The following is a 27,709-nucleotide window of genomic DNA, read 5'->3' as shown; positions in this document are numbered from 1 at the left end:
GGTGGTGGCCTTTGAGGGACAGTGGGTGGCTTGTGAGGGGTATGGTGGTGGCCTTTGAGGGGTTGGAGGGTGGCTTTGAGGGGGACAGTGGGTGGCTTTTGAGGGGGACAGTTGTGGCTTTTGAGGGGGACAGCAGTGGCTTTTGAGGGGTTGGAGGGTGGTTTTTGAGGGGGACCATGGTTGGCTGTTGAAGGGGACAGGAGTGGCTTTTGAGGGACACTGGGTGTTTTTTGAGGGACACTGGGTGGCTTGGGAGGGGTTCCGTGGGTAGTGAATGGGATATTGGGTGGCTTGGGGGACTCAGTGACTTTTGATGGACACAGTGGTGGCTTTTGAGGGGGACAGAAATGTCAGGGGTTGGGGGGTTGCTTGTGAGGGACACAGTGCGTGGCACAAGGCACGGTGCTTTTTCACAGACCACACTGGGCCTTACCCCTACACTTAAAAAACACAATTATAATAACAATAATCACCACAATAAAACCTCACGACGAAACAATTACAAATGTCGGTGAATCGCGGGTTCCCCTCACACCCACAGCACACAGGCGGGGGGGGCGGTTGGTGCCGGTTACCACAGCGGAACCTCCCGAACCCCTCTGTCCCCCGCCACACGGACCCGTCCCTCCGTGTGTGTGTGTGTGTCCCCTCCGTGTGTGAGTGCGTCTCCCTTGTGTGTGTGTGTGTTCTCTCCGTGTGTGTGTGTCCCCTCCGTGTGTGTGTCCCCCGTGCCGGGCCACCCCCACCCGCGCGGCGGCGGCTGCTGCTGCCTCAGTTTCCCTGCGGCGGGGCGGGCTGAGGGCGGCGGCCGTGGCGCTGCGGGCGGTGCTGCCCGCGCTGGAAGGCGGCCGGGCGGGCGGGCTGTCGGTCGGTCTGTCAGTCGGTCGGTCGGGGGATCCCCGCTCCATTTCCCCGTTTCCCCGTTCCCCCCCGCCGTCTCCCTCCCCCCCCGCCGCGCCGCCCCCTCGCCCCCCGCTCCCCCCCGGCCCGGCCAATCGCGGCGCCGCGCACGTGACGAGCGCTCCCCGCGATGACCTCATCCCTCGGTTGTGGGATGACGTCAAATTCAAGATGGATGGAATCACGGCGGCGGCGGCGGCAGCGCGGGCTGAGCCCTGAGCGGCGGCGCCGAGGGGGGCGAGCAGGGGGGGGCGGCGGACAGGGTGAGTAGCGCCCGCGTGTCGCGCCCGTCCCGGGGGCTGCCCGCGCCGCGCGGGTCTCCCCGCGCACAAATCCGTCTTTTCCTGACGTAACTCTGAGGTGGTTTTTTTTTTTTCCCTTTTTTTTTTTTTTTTTTTCCTCTTTCCTCCTTCCCCCCCCCTTCCTCCACCGAGCGGGGATGCGGCTCCCGCACGCATGCGCCGGTTACGAAACTCTTCCCCCCGTCCTTGGCGGGGCGCGGCGCAGGCGCCCGGAGCGGGCGGGAGGTGCCCGCGGCCGCCGCCGCCACATCGCCCGCCCCGCCCGGGCCCGAGCCCCGAGGGGGAGGCGCGGGGGAAGCGCTCAGGGCGCATGAGCGCGGCCGGCAGCGATGGAAGGAAGGAAGGATGCATGGAAGGCGGGGAGAGGCGGGTCGGGAGCGGAGAGGGGGGAGCGGGAAGAGGCGCGCCGCTCTCCGGCTTCCCCGGGCTGTGGCGCCTCAGGAGCCCGTTACCCGCTGCAGCGGGGCGTGAGGGCCGCGAGGGTCCGGCCGCCGCAGGGCGTGAGGGACCGGTGGTGTGAGGGACGCTGGGGACCGGTGGTGTAAGGGATAGCAGGCACCAGTGGTGACAAGGAGCGGCCGCCCGAGCGGTGTGAGGGACCGGCGGGCCGGCGCTTCCCCCTCCTCCGCCGGCGGCGGCTCCGGGCTGTGCCCCCGCTGCCATCCGAGCTCTAGAACGAGCGAGAGGCGCCGGGAGGGCCGTGACTCGGGGGTGCCGCGGCTCCTCCCGGGGTGTCTGGAAGGGAGACGCGTTTCATCTCCCCCAGCGAGGTCCCCGCGTGTCAGTGCAGGCAGGTACCGAACCTTGTCAATGTCTGTCAGTCTAGAAAGGGGAGATGTCCGAGGATGGGGTCCGGCAGTGACTGGGAGCCGATGCGCAGACATTCCGCCTCAACATAAACATAAGAACTTTGCTGTGCGGTGAACGAGCCCTGCAGAGATTGCCTAGAGAGGCTGTGGAGTCTCCCTCACTGGAGATACTCCAGAACCATCTGGACACAATCCTGTGCCGTGTGCTCTGGGATGAACCTGCTGGATCAGGGAGGTGGGAGCAGCTGACCCACTGTGGTCCCTTCCAGCCTGACCCATTCTGTGGTTCTGTAAACAAAGTGTGGCTCTGCTGCTCCGAGCACTCTTGGGCTGCATTATTCATCAGCAGGATGAAGCACATTTCACAGCCAGGTGGGGAAATCCTCAGTGGTGGGCTGTGCAAAAGGTTGTGGAAGGTGTTTTACCTGCTCACAGCTGTCAGAAAGAATTTTGCTATAACCCTCTGTAAAATCCACACTGATGTTGTGTTCAGATTGGATGAGGCTCGTGTAAATAAAAAGAAGAAAAACTTCAAGGAGTTACTATTAGACAGGAAATAATTGTGGGATGTGTGTGTGCTGAGTAAGCCCATCTTAATAATTAAATAGCAATTGCTTTAGTAGCTCTTCCTTTTTATTTTTGTAGTTGGACTCCCAGTGGAAGTAACAGGTAGGTAGGCTGTACATACCTACAGAAGAGATTGTGATGAATTACACAATCACAGAGCTTTTTGTGAATACACTATCTTGTAGTTAAATTAATATTTTATCCTTAGATAAATTTATATGAAACTAGATTTTTTTAAATGTATTTTTGTATGGGAAGTCTTTTTGATACTAAATCAGGAGTAGTCAATGCACACTGCAGGTTAATCTAGTACTGTTTTATGTGTAGGTTTAGTGTTCTGTTCTGACTTTGCTCAAACTGACAAAGTGCTCTGACTAAAATTTTCCACCAGCATTATGCTGATCCTCTTGAGGGGAAGTTTGGAGCAAATTTAAGCAACTGTTTTTATAAACCCTGTTAGCAAAAAACCCCAGATTATGTGGCCATCTCTTGGGTGGAGGGGATCTGACATCCCATTCTCTCAGATGTGTGTCTCACCCATATGCTGCAGAGAATATTTTGTTTACCTGTGGAAAATCCACCCATCCTGGCTGGATTGTGACCATTTCAGGAGCTGTCATTTACATGTTCTCAGCAGGGGCTTGCAGGGAGGTGTCACAAATTAGAACCTCTGAAGTTTTCACCATTTGTGAGCTCCCTTGATTCTGCTTTGATGTTCAAGGTGCCTTATCCTTTAGAACACCTTAACATTCTTAGTGAATATAAAGCAGGCAGCAGCTTTTAGGAAGTTCCCAAAGTCCTTTTTGTGCTGTACATTCAGTGATAAATGTGAAGTTTTGTGCCTGCTGTTCCCATGTGTAGGTTCCAAGTGCCAGGGTGATTCTGTGCCACATCCATCTCACACTGAGAACCCCCTGGATCAGTACAAGCTGGATATTACTGAGAAATTAACTTTGCTGAGCTCATGGGGGTTTTGTGTGTGATGCTGGAGAATATTTGCACACAGAGAATTATGTGCTCTGATCATCTGGCTGATCACACTTTCTTCAATATTAGTTCAGGGCAGACCAACCTTTGGATTTAAAAGGGCAACTTGGCAGAAAGCCTTGAGCTTTCTCATTCTATTGAAGCTGTTTTGTTTTGAGCTTCAGGATGTGAAGCAGTTTCTGTTAAAAACCAACCCTCTGGAGCTTTCGGGGTTTTGAAATTTGCTTTATCTGCAAAAGGGTGATAACTGCAGAGTGTGACCGAGTGTGGACTCGGAGGGGAGAGGAAGCTGAGCTGTAATCAGCACAAGGTTTGCTCTGCTCTGGGAGGGGCTGTGCTCTGAGTCACATGCTGCAGTTGCAACAATTTCAGCTCTCATTAAACTTTTGAGCAACTGAGTGCCTTCATTTTGAAATCTGTCTCATGTAATGATCTGAGATCCTCAGAAAGCAACAAAATTCTTCAGAAGCAGCAAAGTCATAGAGAGACTGCAACATGCCTTGCTTTAGAATAAGTGTTCTGTGCAGGAGGGGGTTCCTTCCTAAATATTTGTTGTAGTTTACTGTTAGTCTTTGTACTGTAGTGTTTCCATTTTTTTCCTGATAATATTAAAGACATCAGTTCTCTTATATTTTCTTTCAATCAGCAGTGAAATAAAAAGAAATTTGTTGTCTTTTCTTATTGACTGCTTTTTGCTGTTCTGGAACAGTTCAGGCATGTTTTGTGAACAAGGAAAGAAAGTGTTGGGCGAGTCTTCAATCTTCCTAAACTCCTTCCATCCCCATCAGTTCACCAATCTTGCTGTCCATCACAAATATAAGTTTTGAAATCCCCTGGTTGATTGTTGAGAGGTTTTCTCTTTGAGGTGCAGTGAAACACCACATCCTCCTTGTGCAAATTCTCTCCATGCACTCTGTGATAAAAACACATGAAAAATCCTTTGTCCAAATATTTTTTTAAATGCTACAAAACTTTTCCTTTGATAGTAATTTGTATACAACTAAATTGCGTTCTTTGGGGAAGGGAGAAATATTTTTCCCTTTTTTGTCTGGCAGCATTAATCTCCTTATCCAAGGTTTATCCTACCTCAGTACTGAACACTGTGAGTAACACTGAGGTTGCAATTCATTCTCATCAGCCTCTGACAAGGTGTGGTTACTGCAGGGACAGTTCTGGCACAGGGCACAGTGAGTTCCCCTGCACCCCCTCACAGCCTGCTCTGGACACGGTTGTATCTCCAGAGCCCTTCTAAAAAACAGAGTACTTGGGACAGCAAAAATGCCTCACAAAGCCCCTTTTAATGTCACTTAAGAGCCATGGAAGGAAAAGCAGCAGAGTTACAGTGATTTCTCATCAGTGCCACACTCTGCCGTAACCAAAAGGAATTTGTTTATTCCGTACCAACACATAACTGAGTCCAGTCCTTCAGCTGTTGAGGTTAAAGGCCAGATTTCCTGGAATTCCAGTAAAAATATGACCATCTCAATTCTCATAAATCCTTTTGGGGAGTAAAGATATAAAAATACAGTGCTCTTGTTCATGGAGCTGGATTTTTAAATTAATTTTTTTAACTATATAAGACATAGTCTACCTTCAGTTGCTTGTGGACTGGAGTAAACTGAAAATCTCCCACATGCTATTCATGAGCTTGTAAATCTCTTAAGGTAAAACTCAGCTGAAATTGCTGTTGTCTTTCCTGAGTCATCTTCCCAGTATCTTGGCCAGAATCAGTGATGGCTGAATGACATTTCTTTGGATCCCTTCAGTGAGAGGAAGATACCTGCATTCCCTGAATCATAACTTTCTCACTTGGAATTTTTTAGGCTCAGCATTTTTATATTTTTTTATATTCTGCATTTTTCAGATTAAATATACGACTTTTCCCCCTCATGTCTCATTTTCTCATAAATAGTGTAAACACTATTCTGTTGATAGAAAAGTACCTTACAGGGATGTTTGGCTTCTCTTCCCATCCAAAATACACTGTGCCTGTACAAAGCACCATTATAGTAATAGAAATATGACCACAATTAGGGTTTGACATGTTTATTACACTAGCAAAATTTAAAGTTGTATGTTGATAATTTTTTAATGTGAATTAGGCCTGTTAATGTCTCATCTACTAAAGCAGATGAGTGAATAGTACTCAATTTGATAAGTTTATCTCAGCATTACCAATAAAACAATAAAATCAATGTGTAGAAATAGTACAAGTGAACACATTTGGTCTACAATTCTTCAAATTTGATGCAAAAAAATGACAAATATTTCTGGAGATGAGATTACTGTAGGTGTTTAAATCTGATGGCCATCAAGCCTTTCAGACTTGTCCCATCAGAGAGTTTATTTGCAACATTACAAAGCAAACATTGCTTTGCATTTTGCATTACAAAACAAGCATTTCAAGGGAATGAAAGATGAAGCACTCCTAGGGAAAGGTGTTTTTAAACTTTTTAATATTTTGATTTAGTTTACAGCCATTTGGAGGCTGAGTTACACATCTTTTATTCAAGTCATGGAAGCCAGGACAAATACCACATTGTGTTTGATGTGATTGAATCTTCACTAAATGTTTCAGGAAGAGCTTTGAGAGCTCTCAGGCAGCATTTCCCTGCCCTGGCCCTTCCATCCTGTCGCTGGCTGCTCCTTGCAGGAGCCATCCCTCCTCAGACTGCTCTGAGATGAAATTGCACCCTGAGCTGCTGCTGGCTTGTAAACAAGAATGGCAATGACAAGAGGAGCTTTGTGCGCTGACATTCTGTCGTTTGCTGCACGTCAGGGGGAGCTATTTTAAGTGTCAGAACGTGCAACTGAGGCTATGATGTGAATGTGAAAAGTAGCCTCTCATTTCTGAGTCACTTTCATGTCTGTGTCAGGTTAGCTGCTAATTATCTGTCTAGAGCACAGGACAAAATAGACTGCAGAATATTCACACTGGAAGGAGGTTTAGATTAGATATTGGAAACAAATTCTTTACTGTGAGGGTGGTGAGGCACTGGTACAGATTGCCCATCTCTGGAAGTGTTCAAGGCCAGGTCTGATGGGGCTCTGAGGAGCCTGCTCTGTGCCCATGGCAGGGGTTTAGAACTGGATGGTCCTTAAGGTCCCTTCCCAAACCATTCTGTCAATCTGTGATTATAAAATTTCTTCATTTTCTCTCCCTAAATTTCTGCTTTTATATGAGTGAAGGATAAATAGGTAGAAATTAGTCCATCAATTTCACACACTGGCAAGCATGTTATTAATCTGATTTTATGCCTGTCTTCATGCCAGTGAGTCTCTCTGTGCTGCTGACCTATTGGAAATGAGAAACGTTTGTCTTCATGGAGAGTTCACAGTGCTGTCTGCAGGGGAAAACAGCTGCAGCAGTGAGATCTCATTTCATTACATCCAGCAAGACAGAACCCCCAAACATGCAGCAAGAGATTATTTAAGTGTTTAGGTAGAAAAATATTCTAGAAATGCAAACAATATTGCTGTGTGGGTTTGCAGCTTTTACCTCCAGGTTTTGGGGGTGTATAGGGAGATGTGCAAATCTCTATGTGCTGTGGAAGAGTATCTGTGTTGCAAAGGCTGTTGATGGGAGAAAAGACATTTTATAAACTGTTGTCAAATTCAAATAATAAAATCCAGCAGAGGGTCCTTGAGTAGAAGCTTAAGCAATGGAGGTTCCTTTTTCATCTGGATTTGTGACAGACAAGTAGGGGACCTTTCTGCTCTTCTGATGTCTGAAATAGCACCAGAATTGTCAGAGCCATCAGATCCTCAGCAAAGCACTCAAGTGAATGCAACATTCTGCATTTTGCAGGGGTTGCCCCAGGAAGTCACTTGTACTTTTGGGCTGAGTCTTACAATCCATATTTCTTTGCTTTCTTTAGTGGGTTTGTCCCTTCCGTGTGTGTTTTCCCTGTTGAAACCTGTTCAGTCTCTAATGTGTGTTTCCTCCTTCATCCTCACATTCTCTGCTTCCCCCTGCACTTCTTGCAGCCCTGGCACCTCCTTGCTGCAGTGTTGCATCTCAGGGGGGGTTTCAGAACATCCTCTTTCCCACTGCCCCCCAGCTGTTAATGGAACTTCACTGACAGGGATTTCCTTATTGTGGAAGTCAGAAGGCAACATCGACATCTCTTCGTTGCTCATGTATTTGAGGGTGCAGCTTGCACTGAAAGCACACATAAATATCTGCCTGATCCTGTTCCTTTTTCATCTGGACTTGTGACAGACGAGTAAGGGACCTTTCTACTCTTCTGGTGTCTGAAATAGCACCAGAATTATCAGAGCCATCAGATCCTCAGCAAAGCACTCAAATGAATGCAACATTCCTGCATTTTGCAGGGGATGCCCCAGGAAGGCACTTGTACTTTTGGGCTGAGTCTTATAATCCACATTTCTTTACTTTCTTTAGTGGATTTTCCCTCCCATGCTTCTTGTGTGTTTTCCCTGTTGAAACCTGTTCAGTCTCTAATGTGTGTTTCCTCTTCCATCCTCATATTTTCTGCTTCCACCTGCACTTCCTTGCAGCCCTGGCTGCAAGGTTGCATCTCAAGGAGAATTTCAGGACATCACCTTTCCCACTGCCCGCCAGCTGTTAATGGAGCTTCAGCTGACAGGGATTTCCTTATGCTGGAAGTCAAAAGGCAGCATTGACATCTCTTAGTTGCTCATGTATTTGAGGGTGCAGCTTGCACTAAAACCACACCTAAATATCTGCCTGATTCTGTCTGGGATATTCCAGCTGTAAAGTTGGTGGCTCTGTTGTTTCTAAAGGTGACATTTCAGATGGAGGAAGCTGATGGAACAAAGAATGGGCAGGTGCCTGGCTCCTCTTGCTGGAACCCTGATGCTCATTTGACCTCTCAGTGAGCTGATTAAGCTGCCTATCCTAGAAAACAGCAAACATATCTAAAATTCTGGAATTATTTTATTTCTTTTTGTTCCCTGCCTAATTTTGTTCACTGGGAGATCAAATGAGCAGAACTGGTGAAAGGAAGGGGAGAGAAGCACAGGGCTGGGAGGAGATGGGAGAGGAAGGAAAGGGAGCTGCCACTTGAAAGGGAGGTTGCTGTTGAAGATCAATAAACTATTGGGCCTAAGATTAAGCTTTTTCACCCTTCCCTTGTGAAGAGCTCTCCTGAGATTTCTTTTATTTTACAAAAGTTATTTTAAAATAGTAGAGGCACTTTTTTCTGTCCTTGTTCAAAGTATAAAATAAAAACAATGCTATGCCAAATGGTACTTAGGCTTTTGAAATCTGGTGTTCTGAGATCAGTGGAGGGCTGTTGAAGGAGGAAATTAGAGGCTGGAACATCTCTTTTACAGGGAAAGGCTCAGGGAGCTGGGCCTGTTCAACCTGGAGAAGGGATGACTGAGAGGGCACCTCATTAATGTGTATAAATTAATCTAAAGGGGCAGTGGCAGGAGGGTGGACAGGCTCTGCTCCGTGGTGCCCAGAAACAGGACAAGAGGGAATGGGCAGAACTGATGCCCAGGAAGTTCCACCTGAACATGAGGAAGAACTTCTTCCCTGTGCAGTGACAGAACTGGGACAGATTGTCCAGAGAGCTGTGGAGTCTCCCTCCCTCTCTGGAGCTATTCCAGAGCCATCTGGACACAATCCTGTGCTGTGTGCTCTGGGATCCTGCTGGAGCAGGGGGTTGGACCTGATGACCCACTGTGCTCCCTTCCAGCCTGACCCATCTGTGATTCTGTGAAGGCTGACACTAAAATCTCTTCTTGGCTTCACAAAGGTTCCTGCTGCACTGGCCCATCCTGGGACTGGAGTCTGAGTTTAGTCACTGTTCCTCCTGAGGACCAGCAGCTGCTGTGGCATGAGGCACCTGCCACCACACTGTGGGACATTTCCTGATGTGCTCCTGCTGTTTCCATGATGTCACCTAAACATCATGGAACAAAAGAAGAAAGCTTTGTTTCCAGTCAGTAGTGAAGGTGGCTGGAAAAAAAAGAGTTAGAGAGAATAAAAGCAGATTATCTGGAGGAAAGATCTGAGGTAGCTAATCACAAAACAATCTACAGCTGAGCAGTAGGAGTACTCAAACACCTGGAACCAAATCTGGTGTTTCAGGAGACTGCCAGGGTTGTGTATCTACGCAAGCTTTTGTGTGGGGCTCAGCACAGGCAGCCAGGCACTGGCTTTAGGGAACCAGTTCTTGTCTCCTGTGGCTGTTCCTACTGCTGCCTCTTCAGTTATGCCAATGCAGTAGTTCCTGATGTGGTTCACTATAAAAATCAACCAGCATTTGGAAAGAATTAATGTTGGGTGTTTATTTATTGTCTGTTCTGCTACGTCACACGGGCCTGCAAATATTTGTACTGGCACAGCTGAAGGAGGAGTGACCTGCAGTGTGCAGGTAAGGTGAACACAAGAGAGCAGGGATGACTTGGATCAACTTTGTTATTGAAAAGTATTCATGTAGTGAAATTTTAACACATTGACTTGGGTATTCTTTGGGTTGATGGTTTTTTTCTACTTCTAAATATTTCAGGCTTTCACATGATCTGGGTAAATGTCTTGAAATGGCTCTGTGAAACAGTTCTGGTGGTTTTGTGCTATTGTTTGTTTAATTTCTGCCTGTTGTGTCTAAAGGCTATTAAGCTGAAAGTCAAGCCCTTGAATTAGGAAATACCAGGATTAAAGCTGCCTTTGGAGGATTGATTTGGTCCCTTGCCATTTGTGTGCATTGCAGCCTTGGTTACTGTTAAAGTGACAGAGTTAAATTGCACCGTGAGTGACTGCAGGGATGTTTGTGTCTGCGGTGTTTCATGGGATGAATTGAAGTTGTTGTAGGAATGAAGAAGGAAACTGTGGCCAGAAGGATGGGTGACTGCTGGATTCTGCTTTAGTCCTGCAGATTTTACACCACTCTCTGCTGGTTACACTGCACTGCTGGGTTATGTGGGCAGAGGGACACATAGTAATTACATGGTGTTTACTCTGCCAGTTTGAAAAACACAAGGGCAAAGCAGATTAAAATGAAAGATCTTAAAATATTTCAAAACATTTGACTAATACTCTATTTCCACTGTGTCCTTGAAGTGTGGGTTGTGCAGCAGCTTCTGTTGGGTGTCTCATCACCATAGTTAGAGTTTCCTAAGCTCTGTTATCTGCTACCTCCATTTACCTTCTGCAACTTGCATCCCAGAGGAATCACTTGAGTTTGCAAATTCACTTTCTTCCAGGTGAAGGGAAAGATGTTCTCCTGGAGCTCTTAAAACTCTGTAATTGTTAATGGCTGCTCAGACCATGAAACTGGACTAGGGCCAGCCACACTCTGCCACTTTAAATTGCAGTGGCATCCACAAAGGAGGAGGGCAATGAACCTCCATCCTTACACCCCCACCTCCATCCTCCCAGTGTTCTTCAGTGAAACATAGAAAGCAAAGCAAACCAGATTGCTTTCTCAGTTTGAGATTGACTGCACTGCTTTTTATAGATGGAGGTGTGGGGGAATTATGCATTATAGCTATCGAAGGTGAATTAAGGATAAATTAGTGTTTATGAAATGACACTGCAAGGCACTGAAATACTCAGTAAAGACTGATCTGATGAGGAAACAGCATTCTGATTTTGCTGTTGCCATGTCACTATGAACTCATTTGGTATTTTTAGGTTTAGAAGTGGTAGCTCAGTCCTTGATATGATCAGTGCCCTGAGACACTGCATGCAGCATCCTTTAAGTCATTTCTCAATAAAACCAATTCAGACTTTGATCACTTATACCGATTAGTTTTAAGATTTACCATCCTCATTTGTTAACCGTGGGGTTGTAGCTTCTTAGTACAGTTTTTTTTTTTATTTTGATAAACTTTACAGTTCTGCTTGTAAGCTGGTGAACAGAGAAACCTTTTTGTTGTAGTTGCATGTATCATGTATAAATGAAACTAAAAACTAGTTTCTCAAATCAGCTGTAAAAGTAAGAGAATTGCTTTTAATAGATCCTGATTTGTTTTACAACCACCATGGAGGTAGTATAGAGAGTGTCCACGAAAAAAATAAGAGAATATTGTTGATTTCTCTATGTGTGTTCTTGTGCACAGATATATAAATTACAGCTCCTGCCACTGAATTTATTTGTTTAACTTAAAACCTGGTTATCTTCTTTTGTTAAGCTCTCATCAGGAGCAGTATAGTGAGTTATCAAGACATATGCAGTATGGAATGGGCTGTGTTTTGAAGCACATGGATCATGGAGATTTCTGCACTGCAGCTTAATTTGTCCTTATTGTACTCTTGGATGCAGCCATGGGTAACTGTTCCTCACATATATGGTTTGTGGGCATAAAGTGCTCTAATGCTAATGAATGAAACAGGGATTTCAGTTCTTTGATTGCTTTTCATCCTGAGCAAAGCAATGCAGGGGTACTTCAGTGAAAACTGACATTTCCCAGAAACCAGATCCTGGTTTTCCAAAATCCCATTTCCCAGAATCCAGTGCAGTTTTAAGTGGCACATACAGTTAGAAGTAGATATTAACAGCACTTATTAAGCATAAGTAAACACAATGAATTTACATTACAGACAATAATGCTGTTTCCTTCTCCCTTCCCAGTATTAATGCCCTTTCCATCATCCTATTAAAAGTGACAACAAAGCCCCCTAAATTTGTGTAGTCAGCAGGAGACTGTCAGGGTTGCTTAGCCTCAGAAAGGTGAGTTGCTATCACTAAGCTTTATATACGTGATCCAAGAATCCAGAGTTTATCAGTCCAGTTGTCAAGATAGATCTTTATAAAGCTGAAGCAGAGAAAGAGATGATCAAGAGTGAAATGCTTGAAGTGTTCCTCCCTGTAGAGAGGTGTATTACAGGAAGAGAACACAGCCCATCCGTCCATCCATCCATCCATCCATCCATCCATCCATCCATCCATCCATCCATCCATCCATCCATCCCGCAGTTAGTTAGGTGTAATATCCTTGGTGTAACATTAGTGCTGTGGTGTGTTCTTAAGTTTGTTAGTATGCTCCCCTATTTTCTGTATTAAATGGTTTCTTCCTTTCCCAGGACTTCCTGCTGCTACCCTGTCAGTTAGGTAGCTGGTTCTTCCCATGCCTGTGCTTTTTTGGAGCTGCCAGTGGTGTTTCATTCCCAAGCTTTTCCTCCACACAAGCTGTTTCTTCAATTGCTGTTTGGTGCTGGTTGAGCCTGTTTGCAAAGTACAGGAGATGTGTTTGTATCTAACAGTTCATATAAGGCAACCTACAGCTTGTTGTTGTTGTTTGTTGTTTTTCAGGGACACCAGAATCATGGAGGGGCTCTTGCATTACATAAATCCAGCACATGCCATTTCCCTGCTGAGCACCCTGAACGAGGAGCGTCTCAAGGGACAGCTGTGTGACGTTGTGCTGATCGTAGGAGACCAGAAATTCCGAGCTCATAAGAATGTTCTGGCTGCCAGCAGTGAATATTTCCAGACTCTGTTCACAAATAAGGAGAATGAGTCTCAGTCAGTGTTTCAGCTCGACTTTTGTGAGCCAGATGCTTTTGATAATGTGTTGAACTACATTTATTCTTCATCCTTGTTCATTGAGAAGGGCAGCCTCGCAGCAGTGCAAGAACTGGGCTACAGCCTTGGAATATCTTTTCTTACAAACATTGTTTCCAAGAGTCCTCAAGCTCCTTTTCCTTCTTGTCCTATGAAAAAAATACTCTACCAAGATGAAGATGAAAGTAGTTCTCAGAAGAGAAGTGTCATTGTCTGTCAGAACAGAATTGAAGCACAAGCGAAAAGCGTAAATCAAACACAGCACGACTTAAGCCATACTCCTAAACCTTCACCCTCTGGGGCTGTCAAAGCTGGCAGCAGACCACAGGTAACAAAACCAACTGAAACCCTTCACAACTTATCACTGACTGAAAGGAGGTGGCTGAAAGAAGGCCCTGTGAGCTATACAAAGGTTCATGAAACTTCTGGAACTGTGGAGGATCAGAGCAGAGGTGCTTTAGTGAAAAGGAACATGGTGCTGCCTCAGATGTCTTTGGCAGAGAAAGAAATGGCAAGCGGCGAGCCAGGAAGCAGCGCTCAGCTTCTGAGAGGAAAGGTTGCAGAGATGTCATTGAAAAGACCACGTCCACCAGTCTTGTCTCTGCGTGGGGCAGCGGAATCCACGTTTCTGTTGCGAGAGGCAGGAAAAGGAAATGGTCAAGGGGAAGACAGGAATTTGCTCTACTACTCCAAGTTAGGGCTGGTAATCCCATCTAGTGGGTCTGGCCCAGAAAACCAAAGTATTGACAGAAGTGGGCCCCTTGTAAAAAGTCTCCTTCGAAGGTCACTTTCCATGGACAGCCAGGTTCCTATTTACTCACCTTCTGTTGACCTAAAACCTGCACAGGTATCCTCATGCTCCTCACCGGGAACTAACGATTCCCAGAAGGCATTTAATGTTGCATCCCAAAAGTCATCCTCGAAAGAGTCATCGGAGAAGTCGGCCTTGGATGAGAAGCCACAGGTAATACACCCACATCGCCTTAGGTCTTTCAGTGCCTCTCAGACAACGGATCGGGAGGTGGCTTCCCCTCTCTCAGAGGTGAGGATCAAAACTGAGCCCAGCAGTCCCCTCTCAGATCCTGCTGACATCATCCGAGTCACGGTGGGTGATGCTGCAGCATCGGCAAACAAAGACTTTGCTTTTAAAACTGAGGATGATCGTAAGGAACCGAGCAGACTTCCAGCCAAAAGGAGGTTCCAGGATGATAGGAGGCCACCATTCAAGAAGCTGAAGGCGGATGAGCAGGGTTCTCCTGGCTCAGAAGAGAACTTTGAGGAAGGCTCGAGCCCCACGCACCTTGATGCCGATTTCCCTGATTCTGATGTCAGCAAAGATGAATACAGCGAGATGGAAGAAGCAAGACCAAATAAAAAATTTAAATGTAAACACTGCCTTAAAATTTTCAGATCAACAGCAGGTCTTCATCGCCATGTTAACATGTATCACAATCCAGAGAAGCCCTATGCTTGTGACATCTGCCACAAGAGATTCCACACCAATTTCAAAGTGTGGACACACTGCCAGACACAACATGGAATTGTGAAGAATCCCTCACCAGCTTCCAGTTCACATGCCCTTTTGGATGAAAAATTCCAAAGAAAACTGATCGATATAGTGAGGGAGAGAGAAATCAAAAAAGCTCTGATTGTGAAACTGAGACGTGGCAAGCAGAGCTTTCAGGGCCAGTCGGCTTCCCAAGCACAACAAGTCATCAAAAGGAATTTAAGGTCGAGAACCAAAGGAGCCTATATTTGTACCTACTGTGGGAAAGCTTATCGTTTCCTCTCCCAGTTCAAACAGCACATAAAAATGCACCCTGGGGAGAAGCCCATTGGAGGGAATAAGGCTCCCAAGCAGAAAGATCACATTCATATTGAAAACCCCGTGGAAAACAAGGAGGTTTATCAGTGCCGTCTCTGCAATGCCAAGCTCTCCTCGCTGATTGAACAGGGAAACCACGAGCGACTCTGTAGGAACGCCACTGTCTGTCCTTACTGCAGCCTTAGGTTTTCTTCTCCAGAGCTGAAGCACGAGCATGAGAGCAAGTGTGAGTACAAGAAGCTGACTTGCCTTGAGTGCATGCGCACCTTCAAATCATCCTTCAGCATCTGGCGCCATCAGGTTGAAGTTCACAATCAGAACACAATGGCTCCATCAGAGAACTTCTCTTTGCCCCTCATGGATCACAATGGAGAAGTCACCAGTTCCTCACGGCTGCCTTCGCAGTCGGAATCCAATAAAATGAACAATTTTGTTGCTGCAAAGGAGGACGGCGTGTTCAGTGATTCGTCAGAACAAATCAATTTTGATTCTGAAGACTCTTCATGCCTGCCTGAAGACTTAAGTGTTTCCAAGCAGTTTAAAATCCAGATCAAAGAAGAGCCTGCAGATGACATAGAGGACGAGGTCACTGAAACGAGCAGGGAACCCAAGGACGTAGTCTCCAAGAAAGATCCCAGTTTGTGGCCCTGTGAGAAGTGTGGGAAGATTTTCACCTTGCGCAAGCAGCTGGAGCGGCACCAGGAGCTCCTGTGCTCGGTGAAGCCCTTCATCTGCCACGTGTGCAACAAGGCCTTCCGAACCAATTTCCGCCTCTGGAGCCACTTCCAGTCTCACATGTCCCAGGCTGCAGAGGAGTCCACAAACAAAGAGCCTGAGATATGTCCACCAGCCAATTCCCCATCACCCCCACCCTTACCCCCACCCCCTCCTCTGCCCAAAATCCAGCCTCTGGAGCCCGACAGCCCCACGGGCCTGCCGGAGAGCTCGGCTGCTACTGAGAAGCTGTTCGTGCCGCAGGAGTCGGACACACTCTTCTACCACGCGCCGCCGCTCTCGGCCATCACCTTCAAGAGACAGTACATGTGCAAACTCTGCCACAGGACTTTCAAAACAGCTTTCAGCCTCTGGAGCCACGAACAGACACACAATTAGCTTTAAGAGAGGCCTTGCAGAGCTGGTTTTGGGGGGCTGTGTTCAGGATCTCAGAGGCCTGCCACATAGACGACAAATTTAAGAAGATCAAAAGGATGATGGTGATGGTGGAAAATCTGGAATTTGTGATGCTGCTTGGATTTGAAGATTAGGGAAAATTATAACTTGGTTAGTAGGTAGAAAGCAGAGTAATTTAAAATATTGTGGTCTGGGATCTAATAGTAAGAGAATAAATTTTATTTTATTTCATTTGACACTGAAATACAATTGCATCTGGATTGTATGCATGGATCTTCATCCCGTGATGTTGGTGTGTGCGTGTGTATTATATATAAAGTTACATATTAAATGAAAGAGAAACAACAATTTGGATTCTAACTGTGAGTGTGAAGGTTCTACTTATGGTAGTGAAATACTGTAACCAACGTCATAATTTGTTTTTCCAAAAGAAACCCACACACACAAGCTCCATGTAAGTGGTTGCCATGCACTGGCAGTTTGGGAGGAAGTGGATGGAGTGTCTTGCTGTATTGACTTAGGTCTTAGAAACCTTTAGCAATAACAAATAAACCTCAAGTTTGAGTAATCTTGATGTTATTGGATACAAATGTTTGCTATTTTAAGGGAACATAGAATTGTTTTGTTGTTGTATGGAACTTGTGCAAATTAAAATAGAATCTAAAGTCAGCAATATTATTAAGATTTTATATAAGAAGTAGCAGCAAGTCTGCTTTCAGCCATTTAATTATAACTTTCTAAGGAAAATTGAGAGAGGGGTACTTTGCTTTATATAATGTCCCAAAGACTAATTTCCTACGGATACTTGGGTAGCTGAAGTCATTGTGTAACAGCCATCATAATGCAAATGGTACTGTTTATAACATGAACTGAGGTTGAATGGATGTCAGACAAGTTTCATAGTTTTGTTTCCACTATTTGTACAACTGTTTGTAATTTTAACTACAAAGGAATGTATAACTATTAAATCATCAAGAGAGAGCTCGTTAAGGGACAGAAGATGAGTTGTGTTTCTAAACACAAGTAACAAGCTCAGCCATGAAGTACAAAGATATGTTTTAACAAAACCTAAAAATGTAAATATTTATATAGACACCTGTATAAATGAAGAAATATGTATTTGAAATTTGTATTAAGCGTACATATCCAGCTCAAAGCAGAGGAGAAAATCACACTACAATCACTGCATTTTATGGATACAATGCATATAGAGTAGTTCTTTCTGCTGCTTTACTCATATGTGACTGTGTTGCAATTTTCCAATTTGTTGAAAATTGTGGTAATAATGGGCTGCAGATATTCTGTGTGCTTCCATTATTTTACCTCAAATGGCAACTGGAGCATTTAGTGTAAGTAGGATCACACATATTTACCAGGAGCTATAGTAAGGGTCCAATTTTTTCTGTAAGTCAAGGAAATATTTACCCAGAAGTAGGAGGTGAACCAACAGTGAGAAATTATTTTGCTAGAATTTTAACTTAGTGGAGGGGTGGTGGGTTGGAGTGAACATAAATGATGCAAACTGTGTTTATGATCCTGACCAACGTTCCCCCTGCAGGGCTGGGAGAAGGGGGATGTAATTCCAGCCTGCTGAGTCAGAGCCCAGTCTGTGTCCACTGAAACCAGCAGGAATTTGGTCACCATTTCAGGGGGAGCAGGAGTGAGGCTTGAATTCCCTGTGTAACCATGTGTGTTGTTTCAGTATCCCAAGTTCAAAAGCTAAAATTGCAAGCTGATGCTGAGATTCAGCAAAATCAAGCACAATTGTAACTCCTAAGAATCTGAGGGTGGGCACCCTTAGGCACACACCAGATTTTTCTCAGTGAAAGCCAAGTGTGCCACCATTTTTTTTTCCCAACAGATATTTAATTATTTTTCCTGTAAGTGAAGTTTGAAAGAATCAGCTCAGGATGGACCCCTGATTTTTTTCAGCTACCAAAAAAATCACAATGTTATTTTCAAGCCTCTTCTGCTTCGTTTTTCTTATGATCTAAAATTGCTACTAGACACCTCTGAAAATAACATGTTGTTCTTTTTTGTCCTCTTTCAGGCAAACTGTGGCTGAGTTTGATTAGGCTAATTTGCTTGAGTATCAGTTAAACTCTTTCAGTGGCATTGCAGTTGAAACAAGGTACTTGCTTAATAGTGACATTTCCACTTACTGACTTTTTTATTCCACCTAATAAAACCATAAATTTCTTTCTTACCAGAAACGATTTCAGAATAAAATGGTTATTGCACTTAAACCTGGTTTTAAGAATCAGAAAAACATAAAGCCTTGCTAAGTACCCTTTATATATGTTTTAAAAAAAAATCTGTGTGTATAAAATATGAACGTGTTTTCGTAGAATGGTTCCTAAGTTTTCCCCAGTGATTCTTCTGCACAACAGCCTGAAAGTTGAGCTACAGCCTTTTAAAATTCAGTGTGCTTTCTGAAGGAAGGTGGCATCCAGCTCAGCTGGGTCACAGCCATCTCACTTCCAGCTGGGATTCTGCTCTGTGCTATGGTGATAAATTCTACACACTTTAAATCAAAACCTTGTGCAACATCTTTGAAGAAACCCTAACCTTTTCCTAGTGTACTAGGTATTATAAAGAATCCATTAAATATTTTTGGTCTAAGTAGCCTCCTAAGTTTTTCTTCAGTTGCTTTGGTTTTGAGGGGGTTTTTAAAGTTTTGTTTTCCACTTTGAGCGTGTTCTGTGTGATTATTATTTTTTTTTTTTTTTACATTTGGTTCCTGTTGTTTAGTAAAGGAATTCAGGATCTCTAAAATTTAAATATGAGATGTTTATATAGCAGTTCTGGTTTTCTATTAGCTTTTATACAGTATCTTAAAAAGCCCTTGATAGAAGTGTTTATTTTGGAGGATATGGAATAAATATGCTTCCACTTATATAACTTTAATATATGTCTTAAAATTTAAATTATGGGAAAAAAATGTTAGTTGCTTGTTTATAAATAAAGGTCTTTTGAAGAGTGTCTAGTTTGGCCACAGCCAAAATAAAAGGCAAATTTATTGATGCAAAAGCCTGTTTTCATCATATTTTGTTTAATTTTATAGCTGTGTATTGAAGTGACAAAAAGTTAGAGGTCTTGTTAAATATAAAAAAAGTGTTTTGCTTTTTTTTCTAAAATTTGTGACAGGAACGTGCAGATGTTTTAATATATAGATTAGAATCTATAATTCTGTCCTTTTTTTGCTATTTTTATAACCTATCAGATAAATCTCAGAGAACTATCCTGCTTCAGTGGGAGTGGAAACTAGTGTTGCATTTCAGGGGAGCAGTGTTGAGCCATGAAATGTATTTTGGTTTGGGACTTTTTTTTCCTTTCAGGCACTGTGTTGGCAAAGCCTCTAAGCCTATCTTAAGTCCATTAAGATCAGTCTTATTTTGTTTATTTTCTTAAATTGTTCTGTGCAAGTTCTTTGCTGAATTGGGACCATGACCAGCCTTGAAAGAGAGCAATGGCAGCAAAACACAGGAGCCAGTGACAGAGCTGTCTCTGGTTTTGGGTTGTTGGTGAGGGAGAGTGAAACACCCCTGGCAGGTGATGGAGGAGATAACCTGGTGGAGAGGGTGAGCCCAGAGTTGGTCTGGGCTGCTCCAAAAATGAGATGTTGCATTATCTGTGACCCCAAGCAGCTCTAAGAGACAAGGCAGGGACATCCAGGAGGTTTTGTTGCCTGATGTTCATTTTCCCCAAGTTGGACACGTGGGTTTGCTCCAGAGCTCTGCGTGCTCTCTGTTGCTGTTCCAAGCTTCCAGTGTTAAATTGAGTTCCTCCCATGGGATAAGGACAGACTATGCCTGATTTCTTGGCTCTAACAGTGAGGCTGCAAATATCTGGCATGAGCCTGTAATCTGGCATGTGCCTATACTGTTCAATAAAATTGTTTACATTTTCCTACCAGATTTAGGTAAAAATCAAAACAAGCTTAGGGGGTTGGTTTTTGTTGGAGTTTTTTTTATCTGTTTGTTTTGGTTGGGGTTTTTTTTTTATTGTTGCTGTTATTGAATCAGTGTTAAAATATTTTTTTTTCTGTTGTTGCTGAACACAGCCTGATAGTATTTTTAATGTTATTGATTCTTGTTTATTTAAAATGACTTGTGAAAAACTGTACTGTAACTGCTCTACCAAAAGGGACACTATCAAGAGAAAGGCTGGATATAGAAAAGTAATATACCTATATTAGAAATACTTTATATTAATTAATAATATGGAAGAAATTTAAAAATTGAGTCATAACACTTGAGCTGCTTGGGCATGAAAATTCTATTATGGGCAGCCTCAGTTTTTGCGAGGATGTCTGAAAAATGTAACTGAATTCTGTGGGTTGAGCTGATTTTTCATGTTGCTTTTCCTCTCACTATTCCAGAATAAAGGACTCAGTCCTTTTTTTTCCTTTTCCAGACTCTCAGTGATACACATTATCTTTTAAAGACACAAGCTTCCCACTATTGCAGCAGCAGCTTTAATTCAGTTGTGTACAGAAAAATCAGAACAAACCCTCTTTTACAGCCTGAAGTGCAAAATACACATAAAGTACATATTTTGAGGCTTATTCTTGACAGTGTCCTTTTTTAAAAAGCAGGAAAATGGGATCACTTTAAGTGCTTGGGTACAGGGGAATAGTTTCCTACTAGAAATTGGAATTATCCAATATATTTTCTAGAGAGTTTTCCGGTTAGTTACACAAAATCACTTGTCATTTTAAAGGATTATAGAAGTAAGACAAGCAACTCTGGGTTTATAATCCTGTATACCTTATACATTCTATATCTGTTCAATACACCAGGATGGGTTTTTACTTTTTTTAGGACTGAGACTTAATAGCTTAAGGCAATTTTTTCTTTAATGTAATGTAAATCCATTGCTGCTTTGTACAACTTTTTCTACTGTGTGGTTTCTTTACTTAGATCTTGACTAAGAAATGTTGACGTCCAATAAACTTACACTTTGTTTCTTTTGAGTCGCTGTGTCTTCTACTGGAATCTCTTGGCAGAGGGTGTTGTTATTGTACAAACCATTGTGTCTGCAGGGTAGGAAATGAGTTTGCAAGAGAGCATCTTTTGTTCTGTTTGTTGGATGTAAGTGCTACTTGTACATTACTAAAATAATGGGGAGTTGTTTGTTTTAGTAAATGCCTCACTGAAGCTTTTACTGGAAAATACAGGAAAACCAACTGCTCCAGACAATCCCTTAAAAACTTGAGCACAGACCAAATCCTGCTTCATGTGCAATCAGTGATTTGTGGGAGGAAGTGTCTCCATCTAAAACTGGACTGAACCAGATGTTTGAGAAGACACAGCAATATTTCTGGTTTTACAGCACGCATCCAAAGCAGTTTTGCTGCATAAATGTCCCTCTTCAAAACCCTGTGTGGGGTTCACAGGGGTCCCAGGAAAAGGGAAGAGACGAGGATCTGACTCCATGTTTTAGAAGGCTGGCTTATTATTTTATGATATATATTATATTAAAATTATATATAAAAACTATACTAAAAGAATAGAAGAAAGGATTTAATCAGAACGCTAGCAAGCAAGAAGAAAGGAATGATAACAAAAGCTTGTGTCTGACTGAGAGTCCAAGACAGCTGGACTGTGATTGGCCATTGATTAAAAATAATCACATGAGACCAATCAGATCCACCTGCATTCCACAGCAGCAGATAATCATTATTTACATTTTGTCTCTCAGGCCTCTCAGCTTCTCAGGAGAAAAAGTCCTAAGGAAAGGATTTTTCAGAAGATATCATGGCTACAAAACCTTCTGTGTGGGAATGTAGCATGTGGATTCCCATAAAGCAGAGAATGAGCTTTTTACTTTTGGGAATGGGATTTACTCAGTTCCTGTCTTCACAGTAGGTGTGACCTGTCTTTGAGAACACTTAGGCCAGTTTTCTCAACTTCTTGGACTCCACATCTGCTGGTTTTTGCAGTTTTTTCCACATTTTTGCCTTGTGCAGTGTGGTTGGACCCCCTGACAAGTTTCACCCACATTTAACAGAGGGGACAATGTCTCAAGAATTAATATCCCACAAGTTTCATGCAAATCCCTGCCTGGGTGTCAAGGAATGGTGTCAGTGGGACACCACAAATCCAGTGGGAAGGGTAAGATTTGCACAGAGGATGTGCTGAGCACTCACCTGCACTTTTTACCCCAGCACTTGTCACTGTGTGTGTGCACTGACCTCTGAGGGAGCAGGGCAGTGGCTCAGGTGGAACACAGGGCAGAGCTGCAGGACAGCTCTGCCAAAGGGTTGGGTCAGGGGTTAAAAGGGCACTCTGAGCTCAGGAGGATTTGGGCCTCTCCTTGAGAATGGGGACAAAGGGCTCGTGGTCTGTCCCTCTGTGGGGTATCCCTGCCCCTCACAGCTTAGGGAAGCTGTGGCAAAGGGAGGGTGGAGAGCTGCTCTCTGATCCACTCACAGTCTTAAATCCCCAAAGATGTGGCTCTCTTATTCTCCTTTCAGATCACAACAACTCCACTCTTCCTGCATCCAGGTAATATTGACACACACTCCTCTCCATCACTGTTTCAGCACAGACTGACCTCTGCTAGAATGGTTTACAGAAAAGGCTCCAGAGAACAAAAAGCCTGTGTTTGACATAAAACTCAAGAAACAAATCAAAATTATTAAAAGTGACTGATAATGCCATGAGCATTGCACCTGTTTTTGTGGTTATTTTTGTTCCAATTCCGGCTGTCCCCTTCTAAGACAGTTGGTGTGCAAACAAATCCAGCAATATTTACTTTTCCATTCATAGGATACTTCCATCTATCATTCAATATACAAACACAGGAGCATCCTTACTATTAGACCAACAGGGATAATATTTATGTTTCCAGTCCTGAAATACTCTGGCAATAAAAAATTTCAAGGTGTTGGCTGTAATGAAGCAACGTACACAACTTTTATTTCCCTTTCATTTTGCATGTGTTGAAAAAGTACATTGAAAGTCAGTTTCTGCTGACAAATAATTTGCTTTAAATTGATAAACCCTTAACAATTTATTAATGTCTTGTCAGTCCAGGATCCAGGATGGATGGAACTCTTCATTGTCATGGAGCTCTGGCTGTAGTCAGCAGCTTGAGCTGATAGTTGAGGGTTCAGGCTCTCACCCAGCCACGTGAATCTCCCCAGTGAAGTCCACTGCTGTCAAAAATCTGCTGGGATTACTGAGATCCAGGGATGCTTCTGCTGGAAGGAAAAACCCATGCTGGGGTTTGCAGGCTCTGCAGGCTGAAGGAACAAAGGACAACGAGGCAGAAGAAGAGATCAGAGAAAGTCTGGTGACAACAGCAGCAGAGTGTGAGATACAGAGGAGAGCACGCTGTGACTCTGCCAAAAAGAACAGCAAGAAAAACACCAGCCTCTATTTTAAGGTGTCATTTGTGATTAATATGGCTCTTTTTGGTTCCCATTTATTCCCTTCTTCCCTAAAGAATGAGGTGTTCCTGAGGTGTGACACCTCTAACCCTTTTTGGCTGACAGAAACTGCATTTATTACTCTTGTCATCCATTAATTTATCCTATAAAGTATATGAAACAGTTTATGGGAAAAAACCTACCCAAAAGATATTTAATATTTCCTCTACAGTCTTGCACCAGGGGAAGTTTTGGTGCTCTTGGAACTGTCTGAAGACTGCAGATCCTGAGGGCTTCCCCAGGTGTGACAGCTACAGCTGTGCAATATTTGCTGCTGCTGCTTCTTTACTCATCAATCATCTGAGCTGCCAAATGCCACAAGAAGAAAACTTTGCCTTGTTAACTCACATTCAGGTTATTTGTTTCAGGAGAAATTTGACAGAGGTCTGTAAAGGCATGTAAATTTTTCAAAAGCATGAGGAAAAAAACCTGTAAAAATACCAAATTCTAAGTCTGGAGGAGATTCACGGATACTAAAATGAGATATGAAATTGGGTGTATTTTTTACCAAATATTTACTACAATGCTTAAGAGAGGGAGAATCACATAGAATCTTTGTTTCATGGAGATGATCCTATAATCTATTCTGTGCCTCTAATGCTGTGTGCAGGCATCAAGGAGGAGACAGAAACAAAAGACTGCACCATCACACTCAAAAGCATCACACTGAAGGTGAAGCCCTCTCCTCATATATGCAAAGGTCCTTGGATTTTCTTACCTGAACTGGAGCATTTTCACTGTTCCTCTGGAGGAAGGCCTTATTAGGAATATAGGAAGCCTGTTGGTTTCCTACAAAATTCCTTTTTGCGCTGCTGCTCGCAGTCTAAAACGTGAAGAGTCTTTTGCTACTTACCAAGTCCTTTCTGATGAGCCACATTCCCAAAGCCAGCTGGTCTCAGTGTCCTCAGGCATTTATTTGTCTGAAGGGTTCACGAGTGTTTGTCCCGCCCGGGAGAGGCGCTCACTCCTGGCGAGTCCCAGCATCAGCACCTCTGGGGATCCTGGCGCTCTCTGGTGGAGAGAAAAGAACCGGATCCAGCACTGAAAATAAAGGGGGGGAAAAAAAAAAAGGCAGCTTGACGTGCTTAAGTTTCTAAAAACTCATGGTATTTCACTGAAGTTTTGGTCAATATATTTTTGAAGAGTCATCGTCATAGAAAAAATAATAGTCCCAAAAATTATTTTCCTTTTTTCCATTGCAGTGCCAGGTACAGTCCAAGCAAAATGTCTGTTGTTAGCCTTTGTCCCTTTTGCAAAATTGTGAGCGCTCTGGAATAGATTAAGTACCAGATATGGAATCACAGAATGGTTTGGGTTGGAAGGGACTTAAAAACCATCCAGTGCCCCCCCTGCCATGGCAGGGACACCTTCCACTGTCCCAGGCTGCTCCCAGCCCCAATGTCCAACAATTCCAGGGATCCAGGGGCAGCCACTGCCAGGACCTCCTCACCCTCACAGGGAAGAATTTATTCCTAAAATCTAATCTAAACCAGTCTGCTGTCTTTCAGTTTGAAGCCAGATTTTGAGAAAGGTAAAAGTGTGATCCTACAGGGAAAAGCAAAATTGTTATAATAATGATGCCTCTAAATTATGACACTTATAAAATTAGTGGGTGGTAAACAGGTAGGCCATGGTGGGTGGTAACCGGTAGGCCATGGTTAATGCAAACATCATGGGGCCATTATTTGTTTTCACACATTATTTTTCCTTCTGTTCTGGTTTTGGGTTAAACCATGACCCCATGAGAGGCTGAATTATTGGTGCATGAAGGGCTTCAAAAGCAAGTAGAAGTATCCAGGGTGAACCAACTTGGGTCAATTCAAATAGAATTGAAACCTGGCTCTGCAGCTTTACTTTATATCTTAATACATAATTCAAAATTATGATTGGTCAAAATAAAACATTGTGACCCATCTGCTCTGAAACTTAGCCAATTTGTCAACAATTACATTCATAGTTGTAAATACAGTCATTTTTTCAAGACATATTTAGGACCAGACCTGTATTTTAATAACAAAGCCAATTTCTGATCTGATGAAACGCTCAGCTCCTGGCAGTGTGTCTCCTTAAGCAATTAAGAGATGCAGGCATTTGGGCAAAGAAAACGAAATGACCGTAAATGAATTGCACTTTTCCTGCTATGAGGTCATGGTGGACACATTGCTTTTTCTTCTACAAAGATTGGTGTTTGGACAGATCAGATGTCTCCTGATTTTGCAAATGAACTGAAAATAAGAGCAGTTAGGTGGAGGTCTAATGATGTCATCACGTCTGAGCATTTTTATACAGAGCAAGACTCCTCCATTAAGAAGAGGATGTTCTCTGGAAGACATGAGTTTGGAGGGTTATTCCAGATCAAGAATCAGATGTGTCCCAGCCTCCTCATCCCCACACTAGCTCCAACTTATGGAAGTTTGCTTGGTGGCACATCCCTGTGCCAGGTGTGGGGGTTTCAGCTGTTGGTTTTTCTGGGTTTGGATTGAAGGCACTTGAGACAGTAATTCATGTTTGGACTCAGGTGTTGATTATTTCTTATCAGTAAAACAGTCTCACTACTGTGAGTTCTGCAGCTTTTCATTAGAAGGCACAAAATGGCCAACAATCTCTTGGTACAAGGTCTTTTCAGACTAAACTATCCAATGAAGAACTGACACCTGGATTATTTTCCCTTTTAACCCAATAACTGATCCCAAAGAGCTGCAATGGGGACTTTTCTGCCCAATTACAAAATGCCACCCAAACCCATGGAGAAGGAGGAGGAAGAAGCATGAAGAAGAAACCCAGGATGACACCCTGTACCCTCCATCTTGCTTCCATCCACAACATACTACCTATACACACATACACACCTACACTGCTCTCTATAATCTATTGCACACTTTTGTGGATTCCAGTCTATCTTGAAGTCTGGGAAACTTTCTCCATGAATGAGGGTCAGAGTCAGTGCTGCCCTGGGGGTCAGGGCATCCCAGAGCAGACAGAGAAATATTCCCTGTGCCCTGGGTTTCCACAGCCAGGCTGCTGAGCACCTTCCAAAGAGGCTTCTGGCCATCCCACCTGGCCCTTACTCCACATCCACATCTTTGCACACTCATCACCCTCCTCCTCAGACAGCTGTTGAAAATACTCACAATGGTGACTCAGATGGATGAGATGTGTCCCACGGGTTGAGCCTCACCTAGAAAGGGGCTACAGAAAACAAATTGGAGAGTCCACATGAGGGCAGGGCAACATGGGGGACCAGTGTTCTGGCTTTGTGCCTCTTCTGGCCCCACAACTCCTGAGCAAACCTGCCACGGCCAGCAGGAAGAAGGACAGGGCTCTTACCTGTCTCTGGGAGAAAGGCTGAAATGCTGCATGTGAAAGGGGACGTGGTCCCCTCTTCCAGGAGGGGACATGCTGAGGGATCACATTTCAGGAATGAAGATTTCCAGGTCAGTGAACAGTAGGCAGTGGTTCCACCACAGGCTGAGGCTATAAAATCTCAATAAAGAGATACAGCCACCTTGCAGGTAAAGGTGGCATCACACATGCTGCAAAAAGCTCTTCTGGCCAAAGTGCAGTTTTGACAAACTAGGCATATTTTACACTGTTGCACTCTCCAGACAAAGCAGTGGTATCAAACCTCATGTTAGACTGCATGAATGGCCTCTTATGAACCTTTCATATAGAAAACAGACTCTGGAGCACTGAGACAATCAGTGGGAAAAGTTTGTATTGATTTTATCTCTTTGCAATATGTTTGTTTTTGTATTTATTTTAATTTCAGGGACTGAATATACTTTTTTTTGTAAATTGTTGTGTTCACAGCTTTAAAAATGAAATTTATTAAATAACTATGATTAAATTAAATAACTATGAATAACTATAAGCATTGATGCTTATTTCTGTAACATGGCACTTGGGGTAATCTCAGACCCAACACTTTCCAGTGCTGGAGTGGTCAGGGAGGCAGGGCTGATCTGAGGCATTTGAAGGTCTCTTCCAACCTTGATGAATCCAGGACTTGGGAATTGCCCCGGGCCAGGTGCAGCACCTGGGCCTCGGCCTTGTTGAACCTTGTGAGGTTCTTGTGGTCCCACTTGTCAAGCTTGTCCAGGTCCCTGTGCAAGGCCTTGTCCTTCCATGGTGTCCCTGCCCTGCTCAGCTTCCTGTCCCATGTAAATCTGCTGAGGCTGAGCTGATCTGCTGTCTGTGTCATTAGGGAAGCCATGCAAGAGCCCTGGGGCCAAGGCAGAGCCCTGAGGGACACC

General features: G+C 43.9%; 1 protein-coding gene across 2 annotated transcripts; it reads left to right on the top strand.

Annotated features, from left to right (window-relative positions):
- Nucleotides 1–1,042: 1,042 nt before the first annotated feature.
- ZBTB21 (zinc finger and BTB domain containing 21) lies at nucleotides 1,043–20,996 on the top strand. Of its 2 annotated transcripts, none has more exons than XM_064705725.1 (2): nucleotides 1,043–1,163; nucleotides 12,814–20,996. In XM_064705725.1, the coding sequence occupies exon 2, from the start codon at nucleotides 12,827–12,829 to the stop codon at nucleotides 16,001–16,003; it is 3,177 nt and encodes a 1,058-aa protein (XP_064561795.1). In that variant the 5' UTR covers nucleotides 1,043–1,163; nucleotides 12,814–12,826; the 3' UTR covers nucleotides 16,004–20,996. The 2 variants fall into 2 exon arrangements, with proteins under 2 accessions (XP_064561795.1, XP_064561787.1); XM_064705717.1 differs by lacking the exon at nucleotides 1,043–1,163 and adding an exon at nucleotides 9,684–9,933.
- Nucleotides 20,997–27,709: the final 6,713 nt, after the last annotated feature.

Source organism: Zonotrichia leucophrys, chromosome 1, assembly GCF_028769735.1.
Source record: "Zonotrichia leucophrys gambelii isolate GWCS_2022_RI chromosome 1, RI_Zleu_2.0, whole genome shotgun sequence".
NCBI classification, from domain to species: Eukaryota; Metazoa; Chordata; class Aves; order Passeriformes; family Passerellidae; genus Zonotrichia; species Zonotrichia leucophrys.
Note: the sequence above shows the minus strand (reverse complement) of the source record. Positions and strands in the feature narration are given on the sequence as shown.

Bases quoted from the DNA above. Each gene is read 5' to 3' on its own strand.
- ZBTB21 (XM_064705725.1), top strand. From the start codon at position 12,827: ATGGAGGGGCTCTTGCATTACATAAATCCAGCACATGCCATTTCCCTG.